This window comes from Brienomyrus brachyistius, chromosome 3, assembly GCF_023856365.1.
Source record: "Brienomyrus brachyistius isolate T26 chromosome 3, BBRACH_0.4, whole genome shotgun sequence".
NCBI lineage: Eukaryota > Metazoa > Chordata > Actinopteri > Osteoglossiformes > Mormyridae > Brienomyrus > Brienomyrus brachyistius.
Genome location: NC_064535.1, coordinates 4,391,473 through 4,407,096, shown reverse-complemented (window position 1 = coordinate 4,407,096; position 15,624 = coordinate 4,391,473). Strand labels below are relative to the sequence as shown.

Sequence of the window (15,624 nt, the reverse complement as noted above, 5' to 3'; positions counted from 1 at the left end):
TAAATCTCCAACAATGTAGTCTATTATTAATCTGTCTACCTGTTGCTGGGAGATTATACCCCTGAAGGCAGCAGGCAGTGTGACTTGAGTCGTTTGGGGACTTTGGCTGGGGGTTTTGCCCTTCCCCCTATGACCTTGAAGGGCTTGCGTATATGCTTTCACGCTGGACGAATGCTTCAACTCAACGTGTCTTTTCAAATTGGAAAATGAGGTCATTGATGTTCTAACTTGTTTTTTCAGCGCAGGTGGACAAAGCTTGCACAGAAAGGTTAGGTTTTTACCGTCAGAGTCTCTGTGAGACAGTGTGTAAAATGCCCGTAAGTTGTCAAAGTTACAGCCAGCATCATCCGTGTTTTCTGTGCCAGCTCCACTGGTGGTTGAGCTTTCCTCCTCTGCGCTTGCCATGGTTACTGCTGCAGCAGTTCGCTTCGCGCTCATGCGTTGCCAAGGCTGTGCCCTTTGAGATGTGTGTGTGTGTGCATTATGGGAAACGTAGTGTGAAGCTAAAGACATTAGATTCGACTGTCCTTGGCTTCACACTACATTACCCAAGATGCACTGCACACAAGCGCTGAGCGAGAGTCAGCCTGTGCATTTTATTTTTAGAGCGGAGGAGCCCTTCGCTAGTGCTTGAGTGACAACGCAACATGCTGTTTAAATGTGTGAGTCGACCTTGTCACTCGACTCATCAGGTGAAAATAAATCCCGATGTTTAATTGCATTCTAACAGTGAACGACGTCTACGCCGTTCATCACACATAAAATTCACGTTCAAGTTCTTGATTTACTAATAAGTTGCGTTCAGTTCAAAGTTCACTGAAATATGAACGTGTTCAATGAACGCGTTCTTTTGAACTCGTTCATGCACAACACTGCTGATTTCCCCATAGCAATTCTGTCGAAGCACTCATCTAGAAATTTTTCTAAACTGTTCAGAATTTCACTGTGCTCCAGGATGCTAAAGTTTTTTTTTTTTTCGGATACAACTAAAATTTATTTGATTAACTTTAAGGTTGTCTAGAGATAAATTGGCGTAAGAAGAATCCGATTGATAAAATTTGTGCAGTCAGCTGCGCACCGCCATGTTCAATATTGCCGTGATTCTCGTCGAGGTCTCGCGTTGTTACAGCATAGCCGTCACACTAACTCACTAGAGTTGAGCTGTATTTTCTTCATTCTTAATTGATTGATTTTAGATATTTGTAATAAAGTGGATTGCATTTTATTTTTACGTGCCTCTTTGTTATTGTCCCTTTGCGGGGAGGGTTCGAACTTAGCCACGTTACAGAAGGAACATTAGGGGTTCCTACTGCCCTTACCAGGAGGCAGCGTGGTCAGAGAGCAGTGTGGGTATTCTGTGCTTTGGGCACCACAAGAAAGCACCGACATGTTCTAAAGAAACTTTAGCGGTATTTTAAAAGAAAAAAAAAGAATCAAGGAATAACCCAGTTAATTCTTGTTTAAATAAATTAACGCAAGAGTGTCGGCTCTTTGAAGAAAATACCATGTGGCTCTACGCGCATGCGCTACATGAGAGCGAGCCAGAGAGGAAAGCGCACGCGCTCACTTAAACAAGAATTTACCGCGTTATTCCTTGATTCTTGTTGAAATGCTTAGAGCGTTTTACTTTATTATTCACATTGGCAGAAAAATGCTTCATTACTTAAACCCCTATAACCATAACGTTTTTTATTTGAAATAGGCGCTCCGCTGGTGTCTATCATTTGGACCGCGTTCACAGACCTGCCGATTATGGCCGAACTCTGGGACTCGGTCATTTCGCCTTCTGGCCTATTTCTTCTAAAGGTTTGCTGTTCAAATGCTTTCTTCAACCTAACACTGATAAATACCGCTAAAGTTTTAAACATTTTGGTGCTTTCTTTTAAAATACGCCGTGGCGCTTGTGCCTACTCCTAACACATGGCTGCGGCCGGACGGGTCCCCGCTGGACGTGTACCTTACATTCATCCCGTTATGTTTTATTCCTTAAAAACGTAATTAAAATTACAACGTAAATACATGTAACGTATTTTCATTCTATTAACGTTTAAAGGCAACCCTTATCACCCAAACCATATGGCCCCTATCGGCAACGCGTAATAGACATTTGGAATATTCCTGACATTTAACATCACCTACTCACATTCAATTGAAAACACCTGTCTCTTCTTCGTTTTAAATGCTTTATTTACAAGTATATACATAGTTAAGTAGTACTGATTGAACATAGAACATATTGACTGTCTCGTCCATTACTGGCTTCCTCATCTTGCATCATTTTCTTCCTTGCCTTGTACTCCTCCTCCAATCCCTTGCACTCCTCCTCCATTGTCAAAGTCAAAGCCTTGCTCTCCTCCTTCTCCATTGCCTTGCTCTCCTCCAACAATCCCTTGCACTCCTCCGCCATTGCCTTGCACTCCTCCGCCATTGCCTGGCTCTCCTCTGCCATTGCCTTACACTTCTCCGCCATTGCCTTACACTTCTCTGCCATTGCCTGGCTCTCCGCCGCCATTGCCTTTCTTTCCTCCTCCTCCATTGCCTTGCTCTCCTCCACCAATCCCTTGTACTTCTCCTCCACCAATCCCTTGTACTTCTCCTCCATTGCCTTGTACCCCTCCTCCATCGCCTTGTACTCCTCCATCATTGCCTTTCTCTCCTCCTCCATCATTGCCTTGCTCTCCTCCTCCATCATTGCCTTTCTCTTCTCCATCATTGCCCTGCACTCCTCCAACAATCCATTGAACTCCTCCACCAATCCCTTGCACTCCTCCTCTATTGCCTTGCACTCCTTCGCCATTGCCTGGCTCTCTTCCTCCAACACCTGGCTCTCCTCCTCCTCCACCACCACTGCCTGGCTCTCCTCCTCCTCCACCACCACTGCCTGGCTCTCCTCCTCCACCACCACCACCACTGCCTGGCTCTCCTCCTCCACCACCACCACCACTGCCTGGCTCTCCTCCACCACCACCACCACTGCCTGGCTCTCCTCCTCCTCCACCATCACTGCCTGGCTTTCCTCCACCACCACCACCACCACTGCCTGGCTCTCCTCCTCCTCCACCACCACTGCCTGGCTCTCCTCCTCCTCCACCACCACTGCCTGGCTCTCCTCCTCCTCCACCACCACTGCCTGTCTCTCCTCCATTGCCTTTCTTCCTTTCCGTTTTTTTGCAAAATACTTCTTCAGCCAGGATTTATTTTTCTTTCCTCCTTTGTCCTTCCCTTTTCTTTCCTCCTCTGTTTCTGTACCTTCCCCAGCGTCGTTTAGTACCGCTGGCGGCCTAATACAGTTAAGGAAACACCACTTCATCTTGAGATGCGTCACCGTCAATGTCTAGTTTGTTTTGAAGTGGTACTGGTGCCTACAGCTCAATTTATACCTTCAGAATGATGACATCAGTGTTGTCACGGTAACAATCTGTTCTAGAATTCTATTTGAAAAACAGCTGTAGGTGCCATATTTGGTCAGTGGTTCAATTTTTTTTAATTCTTTGCATTTTCAATATGCTTTATTCAGCTCATATTCTGCAGCATATATTGTATGAATTTCCATATTTACCTTAATTAGTTTAGGCGCAGATAATATTCTGTACTTGCAAACAATGCAGAAACCTACCAAACATTGCCGGGCCGTTCCTGTGCTCACAGAGCGTAGTGAGCTTTACTTTACTCAGGAGGAGGACAGGCTCACATTTTCTGACCGTGGCCATGCTGTGCTATATTGTGAAAGGTGCTGAACTTAGTGATGAGACAGTTAATACCCAGATTCTGGAGATCGCCTCCTCAAAGTGTGGCCCAGCGACTTCAAGCTGGGAATCGGGGCTTGCTAAGTTTATGCAATATCACGTGACCGATGACTTCCGATTCATCCTGAGGTGTAAGAGGCTTTGAATCCTGTTGGCTCTTCACAACTTTTATATACGTAAGTGAGATGATTCTAATTAGCAATGGTAGTGGAGGCCAGTTTTTAACCAAAGAACCAGCCGCCAGGTGATGGGTCACAGCAAGGAGGGGTATGGGGTTGGGTATCAGTGTTTGGGTACATTTAATGGAGGTGAGATAAAACATTTGGTAAGGTTTAGCAGCGTCTGTACTGTCCCTGCATTGTAGGCAGAGCTTTCTGGATAGATTCTGGACACACACACCCCTGTATTGGACAAATGGATTCAGAAAATGGATGGATGGATGGATGGATGGATGGAATGCAGTGTTTTTCATGTGTTTTCATGAGTGGAAGAGAACTTTTACAGAACTGAGTATTTCAGTAAGTAGGAGAAAAATCCATTTTGGATTAATCTTATTGCCTGTATTTTTGCCCCTTATTTTGAGCTGTCCCGCGACCCAGTTGGATGAGCGGTTTGGAAGATGGATGGATGGATGGATTTTGAGCTGTTTTAATGCTGCACTGTTCAGTTGCAAATGGTAGGTCCCTCTGAATCCCATCTTCGCATGTGCAAAGGACTGTGGGTGCATGCGAGACGAGAGCGCGCGGGAGAGCCTGAAGGAATTGGCAGCATGTCGGCGAGCTGCAGTTTATGTATGGTTAGTTTAGTTGTTCCTGGCAGTAAATACAGTCCCTGGTTTTTATGTATGCGTCACTGACGAATGTAAGTACTAAGTTTATTGATTATAAGTGATAAGTGCCGCTGTACTAATTTAGTTTACTTAATTGCGCGGGTAGGTTAACGTGACCTAGCTTGGGTACTGTTATAATTATCGCTGACGAGTGTTCCGTTGTATACCTCGGAAAGATTTTTGCGTTTATTTCCCGTCCAATCATTCCCTCTAATACGAATTGTTGCTAATGTAATGTATTGTTGTGGGTATAGCTGAACCTATCAATGTTAAGGCGAAATGGTACAATTATGCATTATGTTAGTGTATTATGGTAATAACCATTGTAAGCACTGTGGTAATTTGTTTTTGGTTATGGGTTATGGGTATGAGCCTGTGTAAAATACACGTTTTTTGCAAACTCCAGCCTGGCTCTTCCCTGTTTCTCATCGTTGAAGGGTTTCTTCCTTTTTTGGTCTATATCCTTCTTCTCTAAAGGTGATATGTTTACAGCACCAGGCCCCCAAGGTGCACTGTACGTGCCCTCCAGCTGTGCAGGCACAGGTGTGATCTATGTCTGCAGACGGACACTGTGACTTTCTGCTGTGACACTAAGGGACACGGGAAGGAGACACAAAGTCACGCTAAAAAAACTTGTGATGGTCACACCAGGCCTGGACATCCGTGTAATTCTGCGTCCCAAGAGCTTGTATGAATCAGTATTTGCAGAGGGAGCAGTGATGTGTTTGTGACACTTCAGTAGTGACTGGATTAATGGGTGACTGCAAAGCTGCAGGTGGCCATAGCAGTAGACCATCCATCCATCTTCTATATCCACTCCTCCTATGCAGGACCCAGAGCCTAATCCTGGAAGCTACAAATCAGGGAATAACCCAGGACAGGGTTATTAACCCGATATAATGGTTTAGTTCGAGTACTGGGCCCACTCCTCTGATTCGAAGGAAGAGAAGTTTCTTATGAAGGATGCACAGTCAAATCTACTCTCAGTGCATCTACTGGATCTGACGACCCCACGCCGATTGATCAGTCTTCCATAACTGCTTATCCACGGGCAATCAGAAGAAGAGATGTCGGAATCAGGTCAGGGTAGACTGCTAATATTTAATGCAGGAGCATGGAATCATTTACTAACAAGACTGATTGAGGAAGGAATTCCTTTGTCCCCTTAGGTGCGACACCGTGCTGAGATGCAGTCTGTGTTTTAAGAAAAATGACAAGCTCTGTGGGGCTGTGCATCTGTCGCAATTCTTTATTATACATTTTGCAAAAAGACACTTATACTAATATAACTGCATTACATATTCTACTGATATGGTGAGGAAAATACTTAGTTTTACTGAGATGAGCAGGATCAGAGAGGAGAGGCAAATGTGGAGGCAAAAACTATTAATTAATCTGAACATTACAGACCCAAAAAAGCACAAATATGTGACCGAGGATTATCTATCTATCTATCTATCTATCTATCTATCTATCTATCTATCTATCTATCTATCTATCATCGTGTGTATGTATATACATACATATAGCATAGAACAGGAAGAAATGAGATACAGTTGGGTAGATGCAGAAATTGCAGTACCTACTTTTGGCCACGAGATGGGAGCAAGAAAATATTAAAATTATTTTCCCACGGTGTACTATCAGCTTTGTGTGGTAATTATTTGTATTAAAAATACATTGGACCAAGTCAAACTCAAATGTAGGTATTGCAATTTCATTTTTTTCGTACTCTTTATATTGCCGTCTTGTGGCAAAATTTGAATACTTCAGTTTTAAAACAATTAAATGATTTCTTCCCGAAATTGCAGTACCTACTTTTGGCCACGAGATGTTTCTTTGTTGTTTCTTTTAAAATGTATTGTGGTAATGTACGGAACTTAAAAAATTGAAAAACTTTGTCTCTGTCCAAATAATTATGGTTCTGACTGCAGCATTGGGAAATACTTTTTTCAGTAGTTTTTTTTAACTACTTCATGTAGAACTTGCCCCTGGGCATATCTTAATATGTCCACTAGATGGCGGTCTAAGATTATTTGATTTGAGAATCTAGCCATCATTTTTGTAACTGATGAAAAAGATATATACATAAGCTTCATAATTATTAATAATAATAAACAATTGTTCCATCCACCTCTTCCACTAGCTTATCCATGGGGCAATAAATAAATAAATGATATTAATAATGATGATGATGACTTTTGTTGTTGTTACTGCTGTTATTGTTACAGGGAGCATCATCCATAATAATCACCTCATCACCATAATGCATTTGATAAAGCTCTAATATTTGTAGTGGCAATAACAATAATGAAACTGCATTAAAGTCAGTGAATTCTCTTTCAGGACACAGAGCCATAAATTCCAGAGTGTTTGACAGTAGCAGAGCTATTCAGCATATTTCACTATGGCACGCACAAACACTTTTGGCCAGAGCAACAGTGGTGCTTCAGATGAATCTCCCAATATGCCTGTCTACAGAAAGGTAAGGCACTGCAACAGAACCAAGACAAGAATATGAATTGTGTGCTTCAGTACGTTTGAGAAATGCTAAATAAACTGCCCATTTATTAGGACATCAGAAGTGTTTCAAGAGTAAACTGGCTGACAAAAAATCTCAACTTTTCATTCTTCAGCTCGAGGATGTAGTAACACAAATGCAAGATTAAAAAAATGGAATTCTTTTCGAACAGTGAAAAGCTTTTTATCCAAGACCCCGAGTGTTTTTTTCTGGTAAGACTATTAATATTTAGCCTTAAACAAGTATAAATTTGCTTGTTTTTATTTATGAATGATTGTGCTTTTACTGCATTTTGCCTGCATTTACATAAAATATTTTGTTTTTATACTATTATAAGATTTAATGGAGGTGAGATAGGAATATAACAATGAAAAGATACAAACATCAGGATTTTACAGGGCATATTTAGGGATTTGCAATCAAGTTCTCCAGAATTTTACAAAAATACCCAGAGGATGACATTCAGCGCCAGTACTGGCAGCAAACAGCCATTCAGCCCCAGTGTCCTGCCTTCCGAGTCAGACGGCCATGCTTATCATTTGACACATGGTGAGACTTCTGCTAGATCACTGTTATCCAAATACGTTGCCCATTCATTTCTGAAATAATTAATAAAATCTTGATCTTGATCCAGTTCCTGCTCGGTGGTGTGACTCTGTCCTTAACTAAAGAGATAGACAACGGTGAACTCTCATCCAACAGACCATCCAAATCATTTTTCAATTGCACAATGGTAGGAGCCAGGTAGCCGAGGAATGTGTTTTTTTCCCCCTGAAGGATGTTCAGAGCACATGCCAAGGGACCCATCACACTCACAAACTTGTTGAAGTCTATTTCCTCTGGAGTGAATCGACGAAGCCCAAACTCATCACAGATGGTGTGCAGAAGGAGTCTGTCATACTCAGGAGTGGCATCCAATGGCACTGTTAGATTGCTGGTCTGGGGAGTCAAGGTGGCTATGTGAGCCAGGCGCTGCATTGAGAGGAACATAGAATTCCAACGTGTGTCGTTCGGAGTGACAAAGCCAATCTTTAGCTTTTCCTCAACAAAATCTGAGGCTTTCGCACTCCTTTTCACCCTATTCCACAGAGCAAGGGCTGCTGATCTCCTGAGTGACACATCATTTTTATCAAGCCAATGAATTGTGATGCCCATGAATCCTTTGTTGACAGCTGACCAGCAGTCAGCTGTTGTGCATACAAAGTCAAGCTCAGCAAGTTCAGCTTTTAAATTACTGATAACCTCAATGAATTCCTTATTCAGTAGTCCCTGCACCTGTCTTCTTGAGGGCACATGTCTGCCTGGTTGCAAACCAGTTACTAGTTTTATGAAGGAGGGTTTTTCAACCTTACTCAGTGGCTGTAAATCTCCAACAATGTAGTCTATTATTAATCTGTCTACCTGTTGCTGGGAGATTATACCCCTGAAGGCAGCAGGCAGTGTGACTTGAGTCGTTTGGGGACTTTGGCTGGGGGTTTTGCCCTTCCCCCTATGACCTTGAAGGGCTTGCGTATATGCTTTCACGCTGGACGAATGCTTCAACTCAACGTGTCTTTTCAAATTGGAAAATGAGGTCATTGATGTTCTAACTTGTTTTTTCAGCGCAGGTGGACAAAGCTTGCACAGAAAGGTTAGGTTTTTACCGTCAGAGTCTCTGTGAGACAGTGTGTAAAATGCCCGTAAGTTGTCAAAGTTACAGCCAGCATCATCCGTGTTTTCTGTGCCAGCTCCACTGGTGGTTGAGCTTTCCTCCTCTGCGCTTGCCATGGTTACTGCTGCAGCAGTTCGCTTCGCGCTCATGCGTTGCCAAGGCTGTGCCCTTTGAGATGTGTGTGTGTGTGCATTATGGGAAACGTAGTGTGAAGCTAAAGACATTAGATTCGACTGTCCTTGGCTTCACACTACATTACCCAAGATGCACTGCACACAAGCGCTGAGCGAGAGTCAGCCTGTGCATTTTATTTTTAGAGCGGAGGAGCCCTTCGCTAGTGCTTGAGTGACAACGCAACATGCTGTTTAAATGTGTGAGTCGACCTTGTCACTCGACTCATCAGGTGAAAATAAATCCCGATGTTTAATTGCATTCTAACAGTGAACGACGTCTACGCCGTTCATCACACATAAAATTCACGTTCAAGTTCTTGATTTACTAATAAGTTGCGTTCAGTTCAAAGTTCACTGAAATATGAACGTGTTCAATGAACGCGTTCTTTTGAACTCGTTCATGCACAACACTGCTGATTTCCCCATAGCAATTCTGTCGAAGCACTCATCTAGAAATTTTTCTAAACTGTTCAGAATTTCACTGTGCTCCAGGATGCTAAAGTTTTTTTTTTTTTTTTTTTTTACGGATACAACTAAAATTTATTTGATTAACTTTAAGGTTGTCTAGAGATAAATTGGCGTAAGAAGAATCCGATTGATAAAATTTGTGCAGTCAGCTGCGCACCGCCATGTTCAATATTGCCGTGATTCTCGTCGAGGTCTCGCGTTGTTACAGCATAGCCGTCACACTAACTCACTAGAGTTGAGCTGTATTTTCTTCATTCTTAATTGATTGATTTTAGATATTTGTAATAAAGTGGATTGCATTTTATTTTTACGTGCCTCTTTGTTATTGTCCCTTTGCGGGGAGGGTTCGAACTTAGCCACGTTACAGAAGGAACATTAGGGGTTCCTACTGCCCTTACCAGGAGGCAGCGTGGTCAGAGAGCAGTGTGGGTATTCTGTGCTTTGGGCACCACAAGAAAGCACCGACATGTTCTAAAGAAACTTTAGCGGTATTTTAAAAGAAAAAAAAAGAATCAAGGAATAACCCAGTTAATTCTTGTTTAAATAAATTAACGCAAGAGTGTCGGCTCTTTGAAGAAAATACCATGTGGCTCTACGCGCATGCGCTACATGAGAGCGAGCCAGAGAGGAAAGCGCACGCGCTCACTTAAACAAGAATTTACCGCGTTATTCCTTGATTCTTGTTGAAATGCTTAGAGCGTTTTACTTTATTATTCACATTGGCAGAAAAATGCTTCATTACTTAAACCCCTATAACCATAACGTTTTTTATTTGAAATAGGCGCTCCGCTGGTGTCTATCATTTGGACCGCGTTCACAGACCTGCCGATTATGGCCGAACTCTGGGACTCGGTCATTTCGCCTTCTGGCCTATTTCTTCTAAAGGTTTGCTGTTCAAATGCTTTCTTCAACCTAACACTGATAAATACCGCTAAAGTTTTAAACATTTTGGTGCTTTCTTTTAAAATACGCCGTGGCGCTTGTGCCTACTCCTAACACATGGCTGCGGCCGGACGGGTCCCCGCTGGACGTGTACCGTACATTCATCCCGTTATGTTTTATTCCTTAAAAACGTAATTAAAATTACAACGTAAATACATGTAACGTATTTTCATTCTATTAACGTTTAAAGGCAACCCTTATCACCCAAACCATATGGCCCCTATCGGCAACGCGTAATAGACATTTGGAATATTCCTGACATTTAACATCACCTACTCACATTCAATTGAAAACACCTGTCTCTTCTTCGTTTTAAATGCTTTATTTACAAGTATATACATAGTTAAGTAGTACTGATTGAACATAGAACATATTGACTGTCTCGTCCATTACTGGCTTCCTCATCTTGCATCATTTTCTTCCTTGCCTTGTACTCCTCCTCCAATCCCTTGCACTCCTCCTCCATTGTCAAAGTCAAAGCCTTGCTCTCCTCCTCCTCCATTGCCTTGCTCTCCTCCAACAATCCCTTGCACTCCTCCGCCATTGCCTTGCACTCCTCCGCCATTGCCTGGCTCTCCTCTGCCATTGCCTTACACTTCTCCGCCATTGCCTTACACTTCTCTGCCATTGCCTGGCTCTCCGCCGCCATTGCCTTTCTCTCCTCCTCCTCCATTGCCTTGCTCTCCTCCACCAATCCCTTGTACTTCTCCTCCACCAATCCCTTGTACTTCTCCTCCATTGCCTTGTACCCCTCCTCCATCGCCTTGTACTCCTCCATCATTGCCTTTCTCTCCTCCTCCATCATTGCCTTGCTCTCCTCCTCCATCATTGCCTTTCTCTTCTCCATCATTGCCCTGCACTCCTCCAACAATCCATTGAACTCCTCCACCAATCCCTTGCACTCCTCCTCTATTGCCTTGCACTCCTCCGCCATTGCCTGGCTCTCTTCCTCCAACACCTGGCTATCCTCCTCCACCATCACCACTGCCTGGCTCTCCTCCTCCTCCACCACCACTGCCTGGCTCTCCTCCTCCTCCACCACCACTGCCTGGCTCTCCTCCTCCTCCTCCACCATCACTGCCTGGCTCTCCTCCACCACCACCACCACTGCCTGGCTCTCCTCCTCCTCCTCCACCGTCACTGCCTGGCTCTCCTCCTCCTCCACCATCACTGCCTGGCTTTCCTCCACCACCACCACCACCACTGCCTGGCTCTCCTCCTCCTCCACCACCACTGCCTGGCTCTCCTCCTCCTCCACCACCACTGCCTGGCTCTCCTCCATTGCCTTTCTTCCTTTCCCTTTTTTTGCAAAATACTTCTTCAGCCAGGATTTATTTTTCTTTCCTCCTTTGTCCTTCCCTTTTCTTTCCTCCTCTGTTTCTGTACCTTCCCCAGCGTCGTTTAGTACCGCTGGCGGCCTAATACAGTTAAGGAAACACCACTTCATCTTGAGATGCGTCACCGTCAATGTCTAGTTTGTTTTGAAGTGGTACTGGTGCCTACAGCTCAATTTATACCTTCAGAATGATGACATCAGTGTTGTCACGGTAACAATCTGTTCTAGAATTCTATTTGAAAAACAGCTGTAGGTGCCATATTTGGTCAGTGGTTCAATTTTTTTTAATTCTTTGCATTTTCAATATGCTTTATTCAGCTCATATTCTGCAGCATATATTGTATGAATTTCCATATTTACCTTAATTAGTTTAGGCGCAGATAATATTCTGTACTTGCAAACAATGCAGAAACCTACCAAACATTGCCGGGCCGTTCCTGTGCTCACAGAGCGTAGTGAGCTTTACTTTACTCAGGAGGAGGACAGGCTCACATTTTCTGACCGTGGCCATGCTGTGCTATATTGTGAAAGGTGCTGAACTTAGTGATGAGACAGTTAATACCCAGATTCTGGAGATCGCCTCCTCAAAGTGTGGCCCAGCGACTTCAAGCTGGGAATCGGGGCTTGCTAAGTTTATGCAATATCACGTGACCGATGACTTCCGATTCATCCTGAGGTGTAAGAGGCTTTGAATCCTGTTGGCTCTTCACAACTTTTATATACGTAAGTGAGATGATTCTAATTAGCAATGGTAGTGGAGGCCAGTTTTTAACCAAAGAACCAGCCGCCAGGTGATGGGTCACAGCAAGGAGGGGTATGGGGTTGGGTATCAGTGTTTGGGTACATTTAATGGAGGTGAGATAAAACATTTGGTAAGGTTTAGCAGCGTCTGTACTGTCCCTGCATTGTAGGCAGAGCTTTCTGGATAGATTCTGGACACACACACCCCTGTATTGGACAAATGGATTCAGAAAATGGATGGATGGATGGATGGATGGATGGAATGCAGTGTTTTTCATGTGTTTTCATGAGTGGAAGAGAACTTTTACAGAACTGAGTATTTCAGTAAGTAGGAGAAAAATCCATTTTGGATTAATCTTATTGCCTGTATTTTTGCCCCTTATTTTGAGCTGTCCCGCGACCCAGTTGGATGAGCGGTTTGGAAGATGGATGGATGGATGGATTTTGAGCTGTTTTAATGCTGCACTGTTCAGTTGCAAATGGTAGGTCCCTCTGAATCCCATCTTCGCATGTGCAAAGGACTGTGGGTGCATGCGAGACGAGAGCGCGCGGGAGAGCCTGAAGGAATTGGCAGCATGTCGGCGAGCTGCAGTTTATGTATGGTTAGTTTAGTTGTTCCTGGCAGTAAATACAGTCCCTGGTTTTTATGTATGCGTCACTGACGAATGTAAGTACTAAGTTTATTGATTATAAGTGATAAGTGCCGCTGTACTAATTTAGTTTACTTAATTGCGCGGGTAGGTTAACGTGACCTAGCTTGGGTACTGTTATAATTATCGCTGACGAGTGTTCCGTTGTATACCTCGGAAAGATTTTTGCGTTTATTTCCCGTCCAATCATTCCCTCTAATACGAATTGTTGCTAATGTAATGTATTGTTGTGGGTATAGCTGAACCTATCAATGTTAAGGCGAAATGGTACAATTATGCATTATGTTAGTGTATTATGGTAATAACCATTGTAAGCACTGTGGTAATTTGTTTTTGGTTATGGGTTATGGGTATGAGCCTGTGTAAAATACACGTTTTTTGCAAACTCCAGCCTGGCTCTTCCCTGTTTCTCATCGTTGAAGGGTTTCTTCCTTTTTTGGTCTATATCCTTCTTCTCTAAAGGTGATATGTTTACAGCACCAGGCCCCCAAGGTGCACTGTACGTGCCCTCCAGCTGTGCAGGCACAGGTGTGATCTATGTCTGCAGACGGACACTGTGACTTTCTGCTGTGACACTAAGGGACACGGGAAGGAGACACAAAGTCACGCTAAAAAAACTTGTGATGGTCACACCAGGCCTGGACATCCGTGTAATTCTGCGTCCCAAGAGCTTGTATGAATCAGTATTTGCAGAGGGAGCAGTGATGTGTTTGTGACACTTCAGTAGTGACTGGATTAATGGGTGACTGCAAAGCTGCAGGTGGCCATAGCAGTAGACCATCCATCCATCTTCTATATCCACTCCTCCTATGCAGGACCCAGAGCCTAATCCTGGAAGCTACAAATCAGGGAATAACCCAGGACAGGGTTATTAACCCGATATAATGGTTTAGTTCGAGTACTGGGCCCACTCCTCTGATTCGAAGGAAGAGAAGTTTCTTATGAAGGATGCACAGTCAAATCTACTCTCAGTGCATCTACTGGATCTGACGACCCCACGCCGATTGATCAGTCTTCCATAACTGCTTATCCACGGGGAACCCAGAGCCAATCCCAGTCTGCACGGGTAGGAGAACCTCTAGACTGGATGCTGAGTCATTATTTAATTATTACATTTAATACGCATTATGCTTGAAGTATTAGAGCAATCAGAAGAGGAGATGTCGGAATCAGGTCAGGGTAGACTGCTAATATTTAATGCAGGAGCATGGAATCATTTACTAACAAGACTGATTGAGGAAGGAATTCCTTTGTCCCCTTAGGTGCGACACCGTGCTGAGATGCAGTCTGTGTTTTAAGAAAAATGACAAGCTCTGTGGGGCTGTGCATCTGTCGCAATTCTTTATTATACATTTTGCAAAAAGACACTTATACTAATATAACTGCATTACATATTCTACTGATATGGTGAGGAGAATACTTAGTTTTACTGAGATGAGCAGGATCAGAGAGGAGAGGCAAATGTGGAGGCAAAAACTATTAATTAATCTGAACATTACAGACCCAAAAAAGCACAAATATGTGACCGAGGATTATCTATCTATCTATCTATCTATCTATCTATCTATCTATCTATCTATCTATTTATCTATCATCGTGTGTATGTATATACATACATATAGCATAGAACAGGAAGAAATGAGATACAGTTGGGTAGATGCAGAAATTGCAGTACCTACTTTTGGCCACGAGATGGGAGCAAGAAAATATTAAAATTATTTTCCCACGGTGTACTATCAGCTTTGTGTGGTAAGTATTTGTATTAAAAATACATTGGACCAAGTCAAACTCAAATGTAGGTATTGCAATTTCATTTTTTTCGTACTCTTTATATTGCCGTCTTGTGGCAAAATTTGAATACTTCAGTTTTAAAACAATTAAATGATTTCTTCCCGAAATTGCAGTACCTACTTTTGGCCACGAGATGTTTCTTTGTTGTTTCTTTTAAAATGTATTGTGGTAATGTACGGAACTTAAAAAATTGAAAAACTTTGTCTCTGTCCAAATAATTATGGTTCTGACTGCAGCATTGGGAAATACTTTTTTCAGTAGTTTTTTTTAACTACTTCATGTAGAACTTGCCCCTGGGCATATCTTAATATGTCCACTAGATGGCGGTCTAAGATTATTTGATTTGAGAATCTAGCCATCATTTTTGTAACTGATGAAAAAGATATATACATAAGCTTCATAATTATTAATAATAATAAACAATTGTTCCATCCACCTCTTCCACTAGCTTATCCATGGGGCAATAAATAAATAAATGATATTAATAATGATGATGATGACTTTTGTTGTTGTTACTGCTGTTATTGTTACAGGGAGCATCATCCATAATAATCACCTCATCACCATAATGCATTTGATAAAGCTCTAATATTTGTAGTGGCAATAACAATAATGAAACTGCATTAAAGTCAGTGAATTCTCTTTCAGGACACAGAGCCATAAATTCCAGAGTGTTTGACAGTAGCAGAGCTATTCAGCATATTTCACTATGGCACGCACAAACACTTTTGGCCAGAGCAACAGTGGTGCTTCAGATGAATCTCCCAATATGCCTG

At 42.8% G+C, this 15,624-nt stretch overlaps 2 protein-coding genes across 7 annotated transcripts in view; one reads left to right on the top strand and one right to left on the bottom strand.

The window, feature by feature from the left end:
* Window positions 1-3,367, bottom strand: part of LOC125738094 (cilia- and flagella-associated protein 251-like) — a 77,516-nt gene extending 74,149 nt beyond the window's left edge. The window contains exon 1 of one of the 5 annotated variants that reach the window (XM_049006693.1): window positions 2,822-3,367. In XM_049006693.1, the coding sequence (XP_048862650.1) occupies window positions 2,822-3,310 (489 nt within the window). In that variant the 5' untranslated portion in view covers window positions 3,311-3,367. The remainder of the gene's footprint in view (window positions 1-2,821) is intronic. The other 4 variants (XM_049006689.1, XM_049006691.1, XM_049006688.1 and 1 more) reach the window with 4 other exon arrangements.
* LOC125738091 (solute carrier family 22 member 7-like) overlaps window positions 1-15,624 on the top strand; it is a 187,250-nt gene extending 171,626 nt beyond the window's left edge. Inside the window, exon 11 of one of the 2 annotated variants that reach the window (XR_007396711.1) lies at window positions 15,497-15,624. The gene's annotated coding sequence lies outside the window, so the exon portion shown is untranslated. Of the gene's footprint in view, window positions 1-6,921; window positions 7,063-15,496 lie in introns of those variants that run through there. The other variant, XR_007396708.1, reaches the window with a different exon arrangement.